Raw genomic sequence first — 21,445 nt, 5'->3', positions numbered from 1 at the left:
GCTACCAAACACAAGCAGGTATGGGGTGGCTGTGCGAGAATGGGAGGCGGGTGTCACGGAAGAGCAGAGAAACTGAAGCCCGGAGCATGTAAGGCACTGAGAAACCCTATGGTGGGGAGATAGAGAACGCCAAGCCCCAGAAAGGGGAACAAACCAAGCAATCTCAAGGTATGGAGATAGAGTAAGACAAACCCTGGAGCTGGAAAGGATCAGCAAAACCCAAGAGTAGGGAGAGAAGCAAGCCCGGAGTGGGGAACAAACCAAAAAAGCCCCCGAGTGGGGAGAGAAACCAAGACAAGCCCAGAGTGTGGAAAGCACTGTTAAGCCCCAGAGTGGGGAGAGAGAAAGAAGCAAGTCCCGGAGTGGGGAAAACGCACTGAAACCCAAGAGTAGTAAACAGAGGAAAAGACTAGGCCCATTGTGGAGAAAAGAAAGGGAAAGGTTGAGACAAGCCCCTGAGTGGGAAGAGTATCAAAACGCCCCACAGTTGGGAGAAAGACACTGGATCTCAGATTCGGGAAGCAAAACTGTGAGAAATACCCTTTAAAGGAGAAACCAGAGAGATTTGCTTGGAGCCAAGGGAAGGAACTTCAGTAGTAAACTAGTCATATGTTTGGGACTGTAAACATAGCCACATAAAGAGGGGTGTCAGAAGGCAGCAGTCATCCCTTTCATTGAGCAAGGCCCAAAAATATGTTTTTTAAATATTTTCTTTTGGCATGCTTGGGATAGAAAGTAGGTCAGAATAGGTTTCTGGAGAGAGGACTTAATTTGTGTTCAACCATCTTCACAACCTGACAAGCATCCTTTTGGACTCTTTTTTTAGAGCAGGGCTTAATACCGCAGAGTTAGGTAAAGATTAGCTATTTTTCTGAAACTTCTCAAAATAATACCCCCTTTTCTGTCTCCTGATATTGACTTACCACAGAGGCCTCATTTCAGCAAAGTTTAAACAAACGGGTAAGCATTGTTTGCTTTGTCTGGAAGCCACTCTGCGGAGGATCTGTGACTATGTGTTAAGCTCCTGTGTTATTAGAGCACGGCACATACTGCAGATGGGGGGTCGGAGGGGGCATCAGCGGTGTTCCTCGCAACTGTGCGGGCTTGTTGGTGGTTCTTGATTTTCTCGCTGGCTACACTCATGAGATGACTGCAGTTGTTGGCTGTACCGCTTTGGTGAGCTGTTGTTTTGTGGGCTGTCTGCCCCCATCTTGGTTGTGGTTTGTAATTATCTGAAAGGCAAAGAATAAAGTAGGCAGCAATGGGTTTAGGAGGTATTAGGTGATTAACAATGGCACTGCTGACATTCATGCAGGCACTTTGGGAGGGGACAGTAACTGGGGCCCTCCCCACGACCTCCTTCTGCCTCTGTGGTAGGAATGGCTCTGGCTTCCACCTTGGTAGGCCTGCCACTTCAGGCTGAAAGGGGTTGTCATCCCCACTTGACGAGGTCAAATTACTGACCTTGTCACAAGGGCCTCATTACAAGTTTGGTGGCAGCTGTAAACTTCTCACAGCAGACACCAGCACAAGCTGCAATCAAGCTGCTGCGCCAAAGACACCCAAAAAAAAAAACATCAGAATATATTTTATTACTTACGGGTTAAGTCAAAAAGAAAAGAGACCCGATCAAATAGTCCTAATCTCTCATTCTACACCAAGTTACACAGATATTTGTTTAGATCCACAATTGTAAAACAAAACTACAAAAATATGTTTCTTCCTTATAACTGACAAACCATTTTATGGTCCTAGTGCACCACGTCTTGATCCAGTTTTCGAATGTGTAATCCCCAGAAGAACATTTCCAACAGAACAGAAATGAAACCTGTTGAGACATTTTGCTTGTTTCGGAGGAAACCACACCGACACTGTTGGCACCATATGTTAATTTGTCCTTTGTAAATGTTTGTATCATGCATGGTTATTTGTTTGAAATATGTATTTGTGTTTTTAGCAATTGAAACATTGAAAGTGGTTCCCCTTTGTATTCACATTTTGATGGTTAAACGTTTAAAAAAACAACTATGCCCAATTGGTATGCTATTTAAGTAGTTCAATAACAAAGAACTAAAAAAAGATGAAAAAAACACAGACTCAAACACTAGGAGAAACAGGAGCTCAATTTGATCTTCAAGTGGTGGCTTCAGAACATAGAGAAGAGAACTTTCTTGATTCCAATATAGGTAGATGCAGAGGTTAAAAAAGACACAGAAAGCATCTGCATGCATTCTACTTTGTCCACAATGATGGTGTAGTAATACAGTTATTAAAGGGGCCTTGCCACAAAGGACCTGGATTACGTAAAAGACCAACCGTTAAACTCACTTCTTGGAAGTGGTGGCTGCACGTGTTCCATCCAAGCAGTATGGTATCCCACAATGTTTGTATGCTGCAGACCAGCAAGTACTTTAACTTCTCGAAGTACCTGAAAAAAAAAAAGTCCGAATTGTATAACCAGTGTCAAAATGATAGGAAAACACATTTCAGGGGAACTTTATACTAAACAGCTAGTCAAATGTAGATGGGGAAAAGAGGAACAACTGTTTTACATGTGCTCAGATTGGGTCTGGGCCCCATATGACAGTAATGGACAGAATTGCCTAATCAAGCATGACTGACAAAGTCCCATGCTGGTGACTAAAGGATAGGGCTTGGATGACTTGGTGGCCGGGACCACCACACACTCAGCGATGTAGGTCCCAGAGGACCTCGACTGTGAATCTCCAGTTGAGAACCCAGCCTATCCCTAGTCACATTTGTGTGCATCGAAATACAGTTAATGAACAACAGAACCAGGATATGAGTCAGTTGGAATCAAGATGCAGACAATTAGACTGGGTTGGAAGGAAAACTGTCCACGGGGCAGCTATAGAGTGAAATAGTTGATTTATTTAGGAGCTTCAAGTCTGTAATACGTACATCCTTATATGTTTAGAGCTTTGCATGCTTAGTAGACAGCAGTGACAAAAATAAACCAGTAGACATTTCGGTGGTCAGAGAACATCCTGCCAGTTTGTGAGACTGGCAACAGTCTGAAGCAAAATGGATGCTCAAAGGCTGAAAGAGCTAGAATGACCAAGCCATTAGATTCAGTTTTGAATCCCCTGTGTCTGAACTAGCACCCAATTACTGGCTGCTTTCAAGTGTACATCCAACCTGAAGGCTCTCACACGATTTGACAAGCCCTGGCCTGCACAGGTGGGAAATAAATGAAGGAAGGTATGGGTAACCGGTATTGGAGTTATGAGTGCAGAAAAGAGGTTTGGAGTGACACGGCACAACAGAGCAAGAGAAGGAGAGACTACAACAGACAGGGGGAAGTGGAAAAGGAGGCAATAGGAGGAACGAAGGGGGGGAGAGGAAAAGTGAAGGTGACCAGTGGAGGGAAGAAGAGTTGACAGGAAGAACTGAGAAGAGAACAGAAATGGAGGTGAAGTCAAGAATGGAGGAGGCAAGAAGAGAAGCAGAGGTAAAGGGAGGAGTTGAAAGGGGGGAAGAGGTGTTGTACCAAGCAGTAGAAGGGAGAGAAATTTTAGTGAAGGTGCAGAGGAACCTAAGGCAAAAGCAGGAGAAACAGAAGAGGAAACCTGGATAAAGAGGAAGAAGACAGTGTAGAGAGGTGATTTGGTGGAACGAACTGCGTGGAGTGGGGACAAGGAGGCCAGATAGAGGCAAGAAATAAGTCAAGAAAAATATGGTAGAGGATGAAGAAAGGGAAAGAGGAATACAAGTATTCCACAGGGCAAGCAAGCATATGAATGCATGGAAAGACCAGCTAAGCCTGGGCCTCAGAAAAGGGAAATCCTGGGGTGCAACTTTAGCACTAGAGTCGAATATCCAACACCTGCCAAGATGACCAAGGACACCAGAGTGGTGGTGGCAGGTTTTGATCCTGAAGAATCTACACAGCATTCTAAGGAATGACTACCAAGTGGTCAAGAGATTGTGATTCACGTCCATAAGGGGGTGTTAATAAGGGTTAGAGAGGGAAGGACTGAGAACCACTATCCCAAGACCTTTTGTTTCCCTTTTTGTATTGTAACATTGGTGTCTGATGCCAGTAATGAGGCCAATACACTAACAGATCTGTTTCTAGCACTCTATTTTGGTTAGATAAATGATGCGTCAAAAGGTAAACTCAAGGTAAGGCTAAAAGGGCAACGCAATGTTCCACGGTAACTTCTTCCAGTACGCCCTAAAGGGATTGAAACCCCCACTCCACCACCCCTGCCATCCCCTGGGGTGCGCAGTGCTACAATTTAATGAGGTGTTCCCTCTCTACAGTAGCCTCCTGTGATGAATCAGATGATTCTTCCAGAAATCCTGGCCTGGAACCCTTCTCATGTGGCCAGGGAAAGGCAGTCAGCTTCTGATTCCCGACCCTAGGGGTGGTGTGCTGCAGGAAGACCACTTGGGAGGGGAATCTGGTCAGGAGAACTGGGAGAACCTCTTCAATAGCTTCCCTAGAGACCCTACAATGTTAATGGACTATTGTAGAGTTGAAAATTGTTAAGAAAAAGCGAATCAGAACATTGGGGACTTCAGGTTCCACAATGCCCAAAGAACTGGGACGAGGAAGAGGAGCTCAGAGGCACTAAACTGCAAAGTGCAGTCTAGTGGTTCTCATGACCCACACCTGAGTGGAACTTTTAAATATATAAGGCCCCCTCAGGTGCAGGCCATTAGAACACGAACAAGAAGGTGGAGTTGCAGAAACCACCTGTCGCAGTTGCAGTGGAAGAAGGGAGACACCGCAGCTGAAGCTAGTTTTGAAGCAGAGGACGGACCTGAGAGGGTTTCTAAGTTTGAAGAACTTATTTGCAGAGGTCACGCATAGGGAAGCGGCTTTGTGGCAGGCTTTTCCCCAGGAGAGAGAGGCTCTCCTAATTACATGTGGTACCCCAGTGGCTGGCGGGCACCGGTGTGCATTGGGAGTGAGAGAAGCTCCTATACTGATCGGTGCAGGCCGTGCGAAAATCCAAGCAGGCTGCCGTGTAGGAAACAGAAGAGGCAGAGCACGCAGTGGTAGCGGATCGCACAGACGTGTGTGCAGAAGCCAGTGAGTTTACCATTGAAGGGTAATACTGGTACACTCAGTATGTGCCCGCTGGCTACTAACCAATATTTTGAATACCAAACTAGTGTAAAGAAGTTACACATGCAAAATAAGAACTTGTAAAGTGGCAAGAAGAGAAAGATTACAATCATTGTTATTAAAGCCAACCCTATTACCAAAGTAAAGAGAGGGCAATATTAAAGCAAGCTAACCAAAACCAACACTGCCAAAGTAAAGAGGGGACAATACTCAAGGTTGGCCAAGAAAACATTGTTGAAGGAGTGAGGAAGAGGCAATAGTCAAGCAAGATACCAACAAGCATTGCCTAAACCAAACAGGGGAAAGTGTAATGAAGAACCATTGTCAACGCATAATTGTCATAAAGTATCAAGGAGGAGAGGAGTATAAACTGTATTGCCAGAGTGGAATAAACAGCACCAATGTGTACATTGTCTTCCCAAAAGAAGTTGTAAAATTCGATGTTGTTGAAAGTCGAAGACGTTTCTACAAAGTACTTCTACTAGTGTTAGGAGCCTTTGTCCTGGCAGGCGAGAATACCATTCTTTTAAGTGGTAGTCATGGCAGGTTAGTAGACCACGAAGAAATCATTAAAGTGCTCAATTGTGGTTGAAGGTTGTGAAGAAGTGGCAAAGCCAATTAAAGTTTTTTCGTGAACGGTTGTGGAATTATCCTGACAAACATTGTTGTTGATACAGAAGAATCGTGAAAGTGGTGTTTTCTGAGGAAGAAGTTGAGTAGAACTCTTTTCAAAAGGTCGAGATAAAGACTAATGGTATGGTTGAACTGCAGGTTAAAACTAAAAGTGGAAGTATTTTGGAGCAAGAAGAACTTTATGATCAAAACTTGTTTACATAACAGAACTTTCTTATTTGAACTGTTGATTGAAAATCTTGTTTGAATCTGGGGAAAGGGACCCTAACCAGGTTACAAGTATATACAGTTATTAGGATTGTATTGACCATAACTGTTAATTCTGTTATATTTGAATGGCCATATATTCCCTTTTATGAGTTTGTTGTATGTATAAGTGTGAGGGACAGATGACTTGTTTTAGAGTGTTTTCCTTTAGTTTATTTTGATAGGCAGGGAAAATCCTTGTTAGGTTAGGGATAGTGAGGAGTGTATCAAACCGTTATGATTTAATAAAAAGGGCTTCTTGTGAAAAACCTTTACCACGTTGTCCGCCTCACATTTCTGACTCCTCACATTACCTCCTTGATACCACCCACTGCTATGTCCTGTCTTAGGCCAAACTGGCAACACAGAACAGTTTTGGGCTCTCTAGCTATGGCCTTTGTGTTATGAAGAGTTTCCTCTGAACAACCTTAATTCAGCCGTCTTTCCTAACTTTCATTGTAGCCACCCAGATGTTTGAGGACTTCAACAATACTTTGCTGCCCTCCACGACAAGATGTTCCCTCCAAGTGTCATGTCCCTGGTCACCACAAAAGGTTTCTCAGCCACTTCCTAGCCCTCCTTCTCTGTTTCTCTTCTTTCCGATCTCTCGACATCCTCCTTTCCATCCTGTCCTACTCCCAAATATCTCTAAGGAACTCAAGATCTTCCAAACTCAAATCTCTGACCTCCACCCTTAAAAGTTCCAATGACTCAAAACACTTCATCCCAACTGCCTCCTCTAGAGTTTTTAGCACCTTCTACTGCAAATTCTCTAGGGATCTACTTCTCAAGATAATCCTTTACCTCCTCCACCTAACTCTCTAAACCAATCTCTTTCTCAAGGTGTACTCACTTCCCCCTCCACCAAACCCTTAATATCAATCTCTCTCTAAAGCTGGTTCTTTGCCTCAAACATTCTTTCTATATCAATCACTTTCTCAAGATGGTCCTTCCCATCGTGTGTTATGTTAGGTTATTTAGTTTATAAAGCACCAAAGCCCTAAGGCATCCAGTCGCTGAACTGAAACGGAACTACGGAACCGGAATTTCAAATTTATTCAGACAAACAGCCTGGTCTTCAGCAACTTCCTAAAGGCAAGATGATGTTCTTCCTTCCGGGGTGATTCTGGTAGCTCGTTCCAGGCCTATGCCACCTGAACCGGGAAAGAATGGCCATTGCCCCAAGCTCTTAAATCAGTTGACTTTCAAAAGGCATACCTTAGCTGAACAAAGGCTCCTAATGGGTTAATAAATCACTACTTTCTGTTTGATATATTGAGGGGCAGTCCCAAAAATACATGTATGTACCAGAGTTAACAGCTTAAAGGAATGGTTCGGTCAAAAAATGTTATTGCCCCTACGGGTCGGCCATGTGTTTTTAAGCCTAAGTCGCTCGATTTTAGAAACATTTCTTATGGACCTTACCAGAGTTTTCGTCCATTAAACGCACGCGAAAACAGGCATCAGGGAGCTGCCATTTTGTGATAATCCTATCATTTCCACCATCGCCCTGGCTGACCTGCTTTTGCGGCACTAAATCATATCCCCCGCCCCTGAGCCTGTCATCAGCAGACGCGTACCGCCCATTTCACAACGCCAAAGCACGTCTCGTGTCAACATTCGCTACGCTTCAGCTAATGACGTGTCGCCATGGAAATGGCAGGACGCCTCTTTCCTCAATAAGTATAAACAGACCGTTTCACAACACACAGCAGCAGATTTTCGATTCCATTCCTCTCTCTGTGTTACTTTGAGTATTCTGTGGCTCGTTTCTGTGCTCTGGTCAGCTACCTTCGTTGCTTGTAGCCCATGTGAACAGATACCAGTACCACCGCTATAAATTATTTTAGTTTGTTTAACACACAATGGCTACAATAATGCCCTACATGTACGAGCACGAGTATACCGAGGAGGAACTACTGGAAAGGGAAACACGCGAAAACGATGGGTCTTCGGACTGAGTTGGGAGGACGATTCAACAGCTGAAGAGCCTGGACCTAGTCGCATGGACGGTGTTTCCACCTGGTGCACATGCATTCGGTGCGAGCTAATGCCAACCAAGGACGAGAACTGCTGCGAAAACTCGGGATGCGTGGCCTACATTTCGGAAGGCGAGCCACGACCGCAATGCATCACCGAGCTGTCAGACTTCAGGGCAGCCTGCCTCACACGGTCTGTGTTGAGGATAATCATGGTGCTTATGCACAAACTTCACGCAACTATTCGTCCTCGTAATCCGAGTAACGAGTAAGTATACTCTGCTTGTCATGCCACTCCTATTTCATGGTCTTCTACTATATCCAAAATTACATATACATATCATTGTAACACACAAAAGTCTTTCAATAGTGTGCAGTGTCTAGATAGCATTTGTCCGAGCAGAATGCCATTAGTTACAAGAATTGTCATTGACAACAAACGTTTATTAAACTTGGTCATTTCAAAACAGTTTGTTTCATTCCTTTTCACAGGTGGTACAGGCTGGTGGCCTATCGTTTCTTTACATGGTGGCTTCACGGGAGGCTTGGACACCGCATTCGAAGAGGGATACCCGCCTGTGCCGTTCGTGCCATAAGAGAAACATTCCCAAGTGTCAGCGGTCAGTACAGAGGATTTTCTCTCGCTGTGCTGCAACCTGAACTGTACAATGTGTAAAGTTTTGTATTTTTGTGTCATCAAAATAAGATACAAAATAAAACACCACATATATTTTAACAACGGTTGTTTCGATTTTTTTAAATCAATCAAGTGTCTCTCCATTCAAGGATGGATGTCAGACATCTGTGCTCGGAATGGGTGAAGTTCAGGTCGCTGTGAAGCGGGGTGGTCACTATCTAAGCTAACATAATATATTATCAATAATGCATGCACTAAATAACACTTGTTCAAAGTCTTTCAGTCGGTTATGTCTCTATAAAAGTCACACATATATCTATACTATCAATTAACATTGGATTATACAGGCCTTAGGTCAAGGGTCTCGACCACTATAATACACTGTTTGAAGTGTGGGTCTGTGCTCACAAGAATCTCCGGTATGTGGCATTTGTTATTGATGGACAACGATATACTGCAGTAGGGGTCTAATGTTAGTTGGGGATCTGCTAGGTGGGCATCATGGCATGGTCAGTGGTCTGGCACATGAAGAGAATACCTTGCAGGGACACAGGGTCAGAATGGCAGTAAGTTTCCACTGGCGAGGGTGCGTGGGCAAGGACACGTTTGTGGAGATGAATGAGCCATGTGCTTGGTTCAGGAGCGCTGGCATGGGGGGCTGTGACGGGCGCAAACGGCCAAGGTGCCAAACAGCATGTACACTTCAAAAGGTATCCCACGCCCAGGGGCCATCGCTCACATGGCCTCCTCAGACCCTGTGTCTCCAGGTAGGCCTCCCCTGAGGCAGGCCGCCCCCCTGCAATCCACATAAGTGTGTCTCCATTCAGCAGTCTTCCTGTGCCTTATCTGCACGCCCCAGGCCCATCCATCCCACCCCCTCTATCAAAGGCGGTTCGCACCCCGGGATGGGCGCTGGCATGGGGGGCTGTGACGGCCGTAAACGGCCAAGGTGCCAAACAGCATGTACACTTCAAAAGGTAACCCCATCGCTCACATGGCCTCCTCAGACCCCGTGTCTCCAGACAGGCCTCCCCTGAGGCAGGCCGCCCCCCTGCAATAAACATAATACCACGACATACACACATCATTCATTCACAAACACACCCGTTTCTAATACTTTATAAACCACTTGATATATCACATGAGAACATCTTTGTGCTTTGCAAATCAACTCCTGAACCTTCTACCTGAGCAGCACTGAGATCTATGCTAATCTGCTCGTCGCCGTGCTATCTGTGACCGCTTCGAGCAAACTCGTCAGTGTGCTACCTGTGGCCATCTACCTGTTCTCCTGCAACATACTGCTCGGTCTGCTGAATCCAACTGTTTGTTGGTCAAGGTAAGGCCATGTATCCAAGTCATATTTCGGTCATTTTTACATTTCAATCTATTTGCTATTACAGTACCCAATAGAGCTATGGTCATTGGTCTCATTGCTATTGACTTGAGTTTCAATTGTTATGCTATCAATAGATCTATTTATTTTCATCTGTGTCAATTGTCATCGAATTGCATCCTTCGGGGGTGCAGTTTTTAATGTAAGCATGATTCCTTTTCGTGCAAGACAGAACATCCAAGGGGCAAGTCACATGTTCAGAGTTTAGTCACATAATTTAAAAAAATTATGTAACTTATGCAAATACTAAACCGCACATGATGAACCGGTATAGTTCCGGCGACCAAAACAAACCTTGCATTGAGCATGGTATGGTTCATTTACTTTTTTATGACATTTTTATTCATCAAGGTTTTATAATAATCTTGATATTTACTTTTCAGAATTTTCAACAATGCCTGCCTGTTCTATTAGCGGTTGCCCTTCGAAGACCCATGCTAAATCTGAAGGCACAACAATACATGTATTCCAGAAAACTGTTGATCGAATAAGAGAATGGGTCAGACATTGCGGATATCCACTGGATGAGCTGAAAGCAGAGTCCAACAAGTCTTTGAGGACAAGAGGGGTGATCGATACCGCATCTGCAGCCGGCACTTTCCCTCGAACATGTACACCACATCTTGGGTAACAAAGAAGAATAAACGGCGATCGACACGAAAATTGCTCGCAAATGCTATTCCCACTCTATTCGTCCACAATCCGCCACTGGTGAGTCAAGTGTCCGTTTTTAGCTTGAGGGCTTGCGGTAGTGTGTAGATAGCCAAATGGATTCATTGGTATTTTAGGTGTTGTTTCCAATTTGTAATACTTTCGACATTGATATGAGTGTATGGCTTTTTGAATAATGACATTTATCAATATATTATTTTTAGATTTCATTACCCACAAACGAAATCTATATATGGGCACAGGGAACTGTGCTATATTGCGCATTACTCAAGTATTCTGTCTCCTTACATGGCAATTTTAAATATTGGCATTTCATTATCAAACAATAATTTACCTTTACAACTTCTTGACTATCCCTTGAATCTGAAGCAAGAACATTCTACTTCCATCACGTGCTCGCAGTTATCAACCACTTCTAGCGCATATCAGGTAATCATACTTGGCTATTCCGCTACAGACTTGTTTTATGCATGTCAAGTAATAGTTTGTATGTATCGTGTGATTATTTTACCAATTGTTTGGTTAGTGCTTTCCAATTGATATACACCTTAGTTGTCGTCCCCCTGGTGTTTGTTTTCAGTTATAATTAGTGTTATCCATACTAATGCAAGTAATGTCTTTCAGGGCGATGCTGAAGCGTCCACCACATTGACAACAGCCCTCGATGTTCTTCAACAGCACGAGGTATGGATACTGACAGCTCAATCGACCGTGATCATCAGGACTGGAACACTTGTCTTTTGATTGTTCTACACCAGGTTTCATTTGAGTTTAGCCGTTGATATGTACCTGTGCGGTCGACCCCAAGCGTGTGTTGTGTTTTCAATATTGTGATCCTTACTAATGCAAATACTATGTTTCAGGCAGTTGTTGAATCGTCAACCCACGCACTTGATGCGGAGGCTGACATTCAAGTAATTCCAGTGGAAGCGGGACCATGCGGATACGAATCGGCGCAAGAGCTTTTGGAAGTGCGCACCACATTGACAACAGCCCTAGATATTATTCAGCAGCATGTGGTATGGATACTGACAGCTCCATCGAGCGTGATCATATAACGCGATTCCATTTGCTATACTTTCTTCCCTATTAACGCAAGTACTGTGTTTCAGGGAGACGATGGAGCTTCCACTACAATCACAAGATCCCATTTAGATGATGCAGATGTAAAGAAATCGGAGAAATAAGTCGATTAAATCTGATCATTTTTAAATATTCCTTGATTCTTTTAGACAATGCAACATTTGTGGTTATCTCTTTATATGTACCTGTGCCGTCGACCCCAAGTGTGTGTTATGTTTACAATATTGAAAACCATACTAACGCAAGTACTGTGTTTCAGGGAGTTGCTGATGCCTCCTCTTCAATACACTCATTCGTGGCAGTCCATGCAGAGCCAGAGGTATGGATACTGACAGCTCCATCGAACTAGGTCAGAGCTCGAATACTTGTCGTTTGATTGTTCCACACAATGTTTAAATCGTGTTTGGATATTGAGATGTACATGTGTGTTCGTCCTCACGTGTGTTTTATGCTGACAATATTTTGATACACAGTAATGAAAATACTGTTTCATGGAGTCGATGGAGCCTCATTCCATGCTGTCTATGCGGATACAGAAAATATAGTCGTTGCAGAGCAAGAGGAAGGGGAGACATGCGGATACGTATCGGAGCAACAGCGTGCAGATGTTGAAGGTCGAGTCAAAAAAGTTGCAAAGAAAAAAAAAAAAAATAAAGTTACTTACAAACAGTTCATAACTTTGGAAAACATTTTGTGCTGAGGACTATTTTATGTTTTTTTCAAGTAAATTGTACTATACTTTATCTTTTGTTTAAACTGGACATCCCTTTTCCAATCTGTCCTCTAGTTACCTGTGGGTCTACAAACTATACATACACAGACAGTGAAGCAAATGAGAGATGTTGCTTGCCAGACCATTTACACTATGGAGGAACTATTAATTCAGACGCGGCGTGTTGAGACTCGGGATGCTCATGTCCAATATACAGAAAATGAAATGAATGTGTCCGGAGAATCCGGCAAAGTTGTATTGGACCATTGCTACAGTACGCCACCGCAACAACATGATACTGGATGCATTGAAGATAGCTCTGAAGTAGTCGCACATCAATTTACACAATTTACACCCACTAAAAAATTGCCACCAAAAAAGCTGTCAACATTGTTGTGTTCTCCCATCAATGTTGAGGTAGCAGATGTTGAAATGACAGAGAATGAACCAGCAGCAGCATTCACCGACGCATCAGATCTTGATAGCAGCAATATTTCTTTCAAATGTGGTGATATGTCCTCAATGTCACAGGCCGAATTAACTTTGATGCCAGATGACAGTCTAATGAAAGAGGGCAAATACATAGTATTCGACAGTTGTTTCATGGATATTATAAGTTTGCTGAAATGTGGGCATTCCATCAGAGGGAAAGTATGTGGGAAGCCATTGATTCATGTGACTCGTCAAAAACAAGGCAGTAACGTCACAATACATGCCGCCTGTAGATTACATCATACGTTCTCATGGTCTGCACAACCGATGCTGGGGAAACTGCCAGCAGGCAATCTACTGTGTGCAGCTGCATCACTTTTTAGTGGCTCCCGTTTTAGAAAGTTAAAGTCTTTCTTTCAGTTTGTGGTACTCCATTTCATTTCAAAAACGCAGTACTACAAATACCAACATGATTATCTGTTTCCGGCCATTAGTGATGCTTGGAAAATTGAACAATTGTCTCTAGCAAGTACATTCGAAGGCAAACGATTTAGGCTAGGCGGCGATGGACAGTGCGACAGCCCTGGATTTTCTGCCAAGTACTGCACCTACCACTTTCAGGACATGGATAGTAAGAACATTGTGAGTTTGTAGGTAACACAACGTACATCCTCAGTGGCCATGGAGAAACTAGGATTTATAAAATCAGTGGAATATCTGCAATCGAGGGGAATACACATCAACCTCATAGCCACGGACAGACACATTTCAATTGCCAAGACAATGAGAGAGCAGTTCCCACATATTAAACATCAATTTGACGTATGGCATCTTGCTAAGTCAATCAATAAGAAAATCTCAGCTGCAGGGAAAAAAAAAAGGTTTGGAAAATATTTCACAGTGGTCCCAGTCTATCAGCAACCATCTTTGGTGGAGCTCTAAAACTTGTGAAGGGTGTCATGATCTCTGCTTCCAAAAGATCAGGACTTGCCCGACTCCCTTGGAAGCAGACCCATAACCCCGGTTCCGAGTGCCAGCCAGTCCCAATTGGGACCTTTTGGACCCTGTCCTGGCGCCAGTGGCACCAGGCTCATAAAGATGCCCAGTCCCAGCGCTGGAAGCGCCGGGCTCATAATGCTTGGGTGGACTTACCTGCAGCAGACCATGCTGCTTACTTACCTGCCAGTTGAACCCCTGATCCTCTTCTGTTTGGGACTACTTTTCCTGTTGGGTGGGGCAGGAGCCACTCCCTAGGTTCAGAACACTGGAACTCTTCTGGAAAGCAGGAACTCTTTTCTTACCTAGGCGTGGCTGTGGAAGGAGACACCTAAGCACTACAGGAGGCTATTTAAACCACACATGATGGATGAATCTTGCTTTGTGTTATTCTGCATTCTCTGCAGCAGAACGCTCATCGTGTCTTCTGCTTCTGATCCTGGGCCTAAGGGAACAAAGGCTTACCATCCTGGAATCCAGTCTTCAGCAGCACCTGTAAAGACAAAGAAAGAACAGGTTAGCACTACGGTCTTCAGTGGCAGCGCATCTCTTACCTGGTCCATCGGCTGTCACCAACGCCTCGCGCTGCATTCCGGCATCTGAAAGACAAAGGCTTACCTACTCTTCGCATGCTCCTGAGGTCTTCGCACTGCATTCCGGCATCTGAAAGACAAAAGCTTACCAGCTCTTTGCACGCTCTGGAGGCCTTCGGCGCTGCATCCCGCATCTGAAAGACAAAAGAAGGTGCGTTTAAAGACATTGGGCAACTTTATTACTCACGTGCCATTACTCCTTCCCACGCCGAATCCAGTGGGTATTCCAGCACCCTTCAGCTTCTCTAAAGCTCCGAACTTGTACCTGCAAGATAAAAGGGACAGTTAGTGCGCATCGTGAAGCAGGCTACAAGCGCTTACTTACGTGCTTCCAGGCGCTTCTATTCCTCACGCGGGTTCGATCCTCAACTCTCATCAGCCCGCCATCCGCCATCGCCGGAACCCTGCAAAACAAGAGATATTACAAAAGACTTTTAAGGCATTTGAAGTGCCCAGAACTTACCGTTCGTGCAGTTAACGACGGACAGCAGTCCTCTGAGGTCAAGAGGCCTGCACCCTTATCCAGTGAAGAAACTGGTTACGGCACCCTGCCCCGAGGCAGATGGAGAGCTCGGCGTTCACTTACCTAAGACATCTTACTCTTCAAGTCAGACATACAGTGCACAGAGGTCCAGCCCAAAGAGCCAACCGTGTGTTACACATCACCTTTGAAGATACGGCATTCACCCAGTCAAGACCGGCGCCTCTGCGGGAATCAGGTGAGCGTTACAGAACACAAAGCCTACCGCAAAACTCCCACCCAGGCGCTATGGAAACCTCGGATACCGACCAGCTAGCCCAGTTACTTGGGGAACTAAGAGCAGAAGTGCATGCAGCCCGTCAGGAAACGAATGCTCTAAGAAGGGAACTGATTATTTCCAAGGAGCGAACAGACGATCTCGCTAGACAATTGCTACAGTCACAAGCCGGACAAACTCCGTTACCCGCATCAGGGGCAAATCTTCCTTCAACATCCTCTACGAACCCAGTGCAGATCAACCTACCTGGGAATGTACCTCTGGCTCCGCCCGAACGATTTTCTGGTGACCCAAAGAGGTTTGCAGTATTTATCAATCAGTGCCGGTTGCACTTCTTATGCCGGCCAGCAGCCTTTCCAACTGATCAAGCTAAGGTAGCTTTCGTGCTTTCGTACCTTAGTGGCAATGCGGCAGACTGGTCGATCCCTCTAGTTAATCAAGATGATCCGGTTCTCCATGATTTTCAAGCTTTTCAGCTCAGTATGGAAAAACTGTTTGCAAGACATTCACAGGGGCAGGCCTTGGACAATGAGCTCCTTTCATTGCGACAGGGTAATCAAGACCTTTTGGCTTATATTGCGTCTTTCAACAGACTGATAGTGGAAACTCGATGGCCTGAGGACAAAAGGATTACGCTGTTTTATAGAGGTCTACGTGGAGAGCTCAAAGATGTGTTAGCCCAAGTAGTGAATCCCCCGCAAGACTGTTCGGACTACATTGACTTAGTCGTTCAAATTGACCACAGACTGCAGAACAGGAAGGCCGATCGTTCCAAGTTTGATGCTCGAGAATTTTCCAAACCACCAACTCCTACCAAAGGAGTAGACTCCGGGGAACCCATGCAAATAGGGGGCCTGAAAGGACCACTAACACAAAAGGAGCGGGAAAGGAGAAAACAGCTGCAATTATGCCTCTATTGCGGACACTCGGGGCACTTTCTTCGAGACTGTCCGGTGAAACCAGCCAAGAAGGCAGTAGGAGCTGCAGTTACCAGGGTCACAAACTCTGAGCAGGGAAACGACCTCGCCCGACAAGAATAGAGGTCCTCTTGCCGAGCGTTAAAACCAGTTCAGTGACCTAGCATTTCGTGATACCTATAGTCCTCATTAGCCCTGAACATCCGGATCGATTACATGCGATTGAAGCTTACGTCGACAGCGGTGCCATCGGCAATTATGTGGATCATGAAATGGTTTTGAGGATGAATCTGACTCTTTGTCCAAAGGCTGTAAAGGACGTCATTACTACGGTGGATGGTACGGAGATAGCCTCCGGACCAGTAACGCATACCACCCAAGAAGTGACGCTAGTAAGTCAAGATGGACACCATGAGAAGATCGTGTTCGATGTGATCAAGGCCCCTCAGTTCCAGATTATTCTAGGAATTCCTTGGTTAGAGAAGCACAATCCTCAGATCGATTGGCGAGCACGAACGGTTCAGTTTCCAGAATGTGTCTCTACTTGTCACCCTCGACCTGGTGTTGCACTGGCAGCAATTTCCTCGGAGGCTCCCCAGTTACCTCCTGAATACCTAGAATTCCAAGATGTTTTCCGGAAGGATCAGGCTAACTCTCTACCTCCTCATAGGTCTTATGACTGCCAGATAGACCTGATACCTGGATCTACTCCTCCTTGTAGTAGAATTTATGCCCTCACCGAGCCTGAGAATCTTCACCTCCGACAATACCTGGATCAATACCTAGCGAATGGGTTTATTCGTCCTTCCAAGTCCCCTGCTTCCTCAGCTTTGTTCTTCGTTCCAAAAAAAGAAGGGGACCTTAGAACTTGTATAGATTATCGCGCCCTGAACCAGATCACCGTTAAGAATAGATATCCGTTACCTTTGATCCCTGAACTCCTGGACCAAGTCAGAAAAGCATGCATATATACAAAGCTGGATCTTAGAGGAGCCTACCACTTGGTACGAGTAAAAGAGGGCGATGAATGGAAGACGGCCTTTCGCACCAAGTATGGGCTATTTGAATATCAGGTCATGCCCTTCGGACTTTGCAATGCCCCGGCCGCCTTTCAATATTTTATGAACGATGTCCTCAGAGAGCTCATAGATGTGTGTGTTGTTGTTTACATTGACGACATCCTCGTTTATTCTTCATCGGAAACTGAACATCGGAATCACGTGAAAATGGTCCTCGAGAGATTGCGTCAACACAAACTTTTTGCTAAGTTGGAAAAATGTGTTTTCAACGTGACTGAAGTTGAATTCTTGGGATTCATATTATCACCTAGCGGAGTGCGTATGGATTCAAAGAAGGTCGATGCAATTCTCAAATGGCCATCGCCATCCTCCGTAAAAGGTGTTCAAAGCATGTTAGGCTTCGCTAACTTTTACCGCAGGTTTATCTCCGAATTCTCTCGAATAGTCCAGCCCATCACCGCCTTGTTATAGAAAAACAAACGTTTTGAATGGTCTACCGAGGCGGAACAAGCTTTCCAGAATTTGAAGACTAGATTTATCTCTGCACCGATCTTAAAACATCCTCGCCCAGAACTCCCCTACATCGTTGAAACTGATGCTTCGAGCCTTGCCATGGGGGCAGTTCTATCACAAAAGGACCCAGTAACCAATCAGTTGCATCCCGTGGCATTTTGGTCCCGCAAATTCTCGCCTCCTGAAATCAATTACACTATTACTGATAAGGAACTTCTAGCTATCAAGTCCGCCTTTAAGGCTTGGCGGCATTATCTTCTGGGGGCCCGACACACCGTTACTGTGATTACAGATCACCGAAACCTGCAATATTTGAAAACCGCAAAAGCTCAATCCTCTAGGCAACTCCGTTGGGCACTATTCTTTGCCGAGTTTGACTTCATAATTACCTATCGACCTGGTACAAAAAACGGTAAAGCTGATGCCCTTTCTCGGATGGGAGTGGAAGAACATTTGATCAATCCTAAACCTGTACCTATCATTCCCGAACAAAGAATTCTAGGTGTAATCGCCAGACAATCCATAGAGGAAGTTAAGGATAAAGCCAGGCTACTGGTAACTCCAGCAGACATACAGAATTGGGTTCTGCAGGGAAAGGACTTTACGGTGAAGGACAACCTATTATATTTCCAAGAACGGTTATACCTGCCCAGCACAGATTTACAGAAAAAGGTAATCTCTTGTTATCACGATTCTTTAATGGAAGGACATCCCGGTATGACCAAGACCTCGGAAAAGATCAAGCGCTACTTCTGGTGGCCGTCTTGGAAAAAAGATATCAGAGACTTTATAATGTCCTGTGGAGTATGCGCCCAAAACAAGAGTCAAAAGGAAAAACCAGCCGGCCTCTTACGCCCTATTGACATCCCGCCTCGCCCTTGGCATACGCTTTCTATGGACTTCATCACCGATCTACCTCCATGCTCCGGATACAATACGATCCTAGTAATCGTGGACCCATTCTCCAAGATGGCGCATTTCATTCCACTCAAAGGCTTACCAACAGCAGCAACTCTGGCCCGAGAATTTCTCGAAAACATCGTCCGACTGCACGGTTTTCCTTCAGTTCTAATTTCGGATCGAGGTAGTCAATTTATTTCTCATTTTTGGCGAAGTTGCTGTCGGTCGGCTCAAATTGATGTGAGACTTTCGACCAGCCACCACCCTCAAACCGACGGACAAACCGAGAGGACCAATCAAACTCTGGAACAGTATTTGCGCTGCATGCTACAACAAACTGAAAAAACTTGGAAAGATATCCTTTGGATAGCCGAATATGCCTACAATAACTCTGTCCACTCGGGAACTGGGAAGACCCCGTTTTTTCTTTTATACGGTAGTCACCCTCGAACCTCGGAGTTGGATCCACTCCAAGATCTTGGAACACCAGCAGTAGACCACCTGCATTCTACAATCACCCAAGCCTTTAAGGAAGCCGTTTCTCACCTTCAAAGGGCTAAAGAACAATACAAGAAAGGAGCAGACCAACATCGGAAGGAAGCCCCCCAATATCAAGTAGGAGATCAAGTCTGGTTATCCACCAAATATCTACCTCTAAAAGGACCACGCACATTCAACCCAAGATACCTTGGTCCCTATTCCATCACTACCATAGTAAATCCAGTAGCGGTCAAGTTGGACTTGCCCCCTCACATGAAGATACATCCGGTCTTCCACGTCTCTCTATTAAAACCCGTGCAACCTCAAACCCGACTAACTACATCTCCAAAACCTATTCTAGTTGATGGAGAACTCGAGTTTGAAGTCAAAAGCATCCTGGATTCCAAGATCTCCAAATCTAAACTATTTTACCTGATTGACTGGAAAGGCTACGGTCCCCAAGAAAGATCCTGGGAACCTGCAGAATATGTCCACGCGCCTTGTCTAATCAAAAGATTTCATCGAACATTTCCTAACAAGCCCAAACCCCCGGAGAAGCCCGGTTTGGGAGGGGCCTAGAGGGGGGGTACTGTCATGATCTCTGCTTCCAAAAGATCAGGACTTGCCCGACTCCCTTGGAAGCAGACCCATAACCCCGGTTCCGAATGCCAGCCAGTCCCAATTGGGACCTTTTGGACCCTGTCCTGGTGCCAGTGGCACCAGGCCATAAAGATGCCCAGTCCCAGCGCTGGAAGCGCCGGGCTCATAATGCTTGGGTGGACTTACCTGCAGCAGACCATGCTGCTTACTTACCTGCCAGTTGAACCCCTGATCCTCTTCTGTTTGGGACTACTTTTCCTGTTGGGTGGGGCAGGAACCACTCCCTAGGTTCAGAACACTGGAACTCTTCTGGAAAGCAGGAACTCTTTTCTTACCTAGGCATGGCTGTGGAAGGAGACACCTAAGCACTACAGGAGGCTATTTAAACCACACCCGATGGATGAATCTTGCTTTGTGTTATTCTGCATTCTCTGCAGCAGAACGCTCATCGTGTCTTCTGCTTCTGATCCTGGGCCTAAGGGAACAAAGGCTTACCATCCTGGAATCCAGTCTTCAGCAGCACCTGTAAAGACAAAGAAAGAACAGGTAAGCACTACGGTCTTCAGTGGCAGCGCATCTCTTACCTGGTCCATCGGCTGTCACCAACGCCTCGCGCTGCATTCCGGCATCTGAAAGACAAAGGCTTACCTACTCTTCGCATGCTCCGGAGGTCTTCGCACTGCATTCCGGCATCTGAAAGACAAAAGCTTACCAGCTCTTTGCACGCTCTGGAGGCCTTCGGCGCTGCATCCCGCATCTGAAAGACAAAAGAAGGTGCGTTTAAAGACATTGGGCAACTTTATTACTCACGTGCCATTACTCCTTCCCACGCCGAATCCAGTGGGTATTCCAGCACCCTTCAGCTTCTCTAAAGCTCCGAACTTGTACCTGCAAGATAAAAGGGACAGTTAGTGCGCATCGTGAAGCAGGCTACAAGCGCTTACTTACGTGCTTCCAGGCGCTTCTATTCCTCACGCGGGTTTGATCCTCAACTCTCATCAGCCCGCCATCCGCCATCGCCGGAACCCTGCAAAACAAGAGATATCATTACAAAAGACTTTTAAGACATTTGAAGTGCCCAGAACTTACCGTTCGTGCAGTTAACGACGGACAGCAGTCCTCTGAGGTCAAGAGGCCTGCACCCTTATCCAGTGAAGAAACTGGTTACGGCACCCTGCCCCGAGGCAGATGGAGAGCTCGGCGTTCACTTACCTAAGACATCTTACTCTTCAAGTCAGACATACAGTGCACAGAGGTCCAGCCCAAAGAGCCAACCGTGTGTTACACATCACCTTTGAAGATACGGCATTCACCCAGTCAAGACCGGCGCCTCTGCGGGAATCAGGTGAGCGTTACAAAGGGTCAGTGGAAAAACTACTTGAAAAATGGCGGTAACTGATGCACCACTGTACCAACGTGCACCGCTGGTCAGAAAACCTAAATTTCCACCAATGTGAACATGGCCCTTTGTTCCCAGTGGAGGCACGGAAGAAAAAGTGGTTGAATCCATCTTCACCGACACACAAAGCCATTGAGAAGATGGTTTTCGATAAAACTATCAAGAGATTTGAGGGGACTGACAGAATTCTGTCACACAGGAAGTTTGGAGGTGTTCCACAATATGTGCCTAAAGTACAGGCCAAAGCGCTTGCATTTCAGCATACAGGGCATGAGACATAGGACTCTACTTGCCGTCTTGGCCCATAACGAGAATCTCGGCCGTGAACAATTTAGGACTAAGGGTAATGTAAGGATGCCTCGCTACACTAAGGCCTTTTCAA

General features: G+C 45.4%; 1 protein-coding gene across 1 annotated transcript in view; it reads right to left on the bottom strand.

The window, feature by feature from the left end:
- EIF2AK1 (eukaryotic translation initiation factor 2 alpha kinase 1) overlaps positions 1-21,445 on the bottom strand; it is a 1,543,308-nt gene that overhangs the window by 857,336 nt on the left and 664,527 nt on the right. Inside the window, exon 7 of the mRNA XM_069645632.1 lies at positions 2,329-2,428. Coding sequence (XP_069501733.1) covers positions 2,329-2,428 — 100 coding nt within the window. The remainder of the gene's footprint in view (positions 1-2,328; positions 2,429-21,445) is intronic.

Source organism: Ambystoma mexicanum, chromosome 2p (genome assembly GCF_040938575.1).
Source record: "Ambystoma mexicanum isolate Mex_15411 chromosome 2p, UKY_AmexF1_1, whole genome shotgun sequence".
In the NCBI taxonomy this organism is placed as follows: domain Eukaryota; kingdom Metazoa; phylum Chordata; class Amphibia; order Caudata; family Ambystomatidae; genus Ambystoma; species Ambystoma mexicanum.
This window is presented reverse-complemented; position numbering and strand designations above follow the sequence as displayed.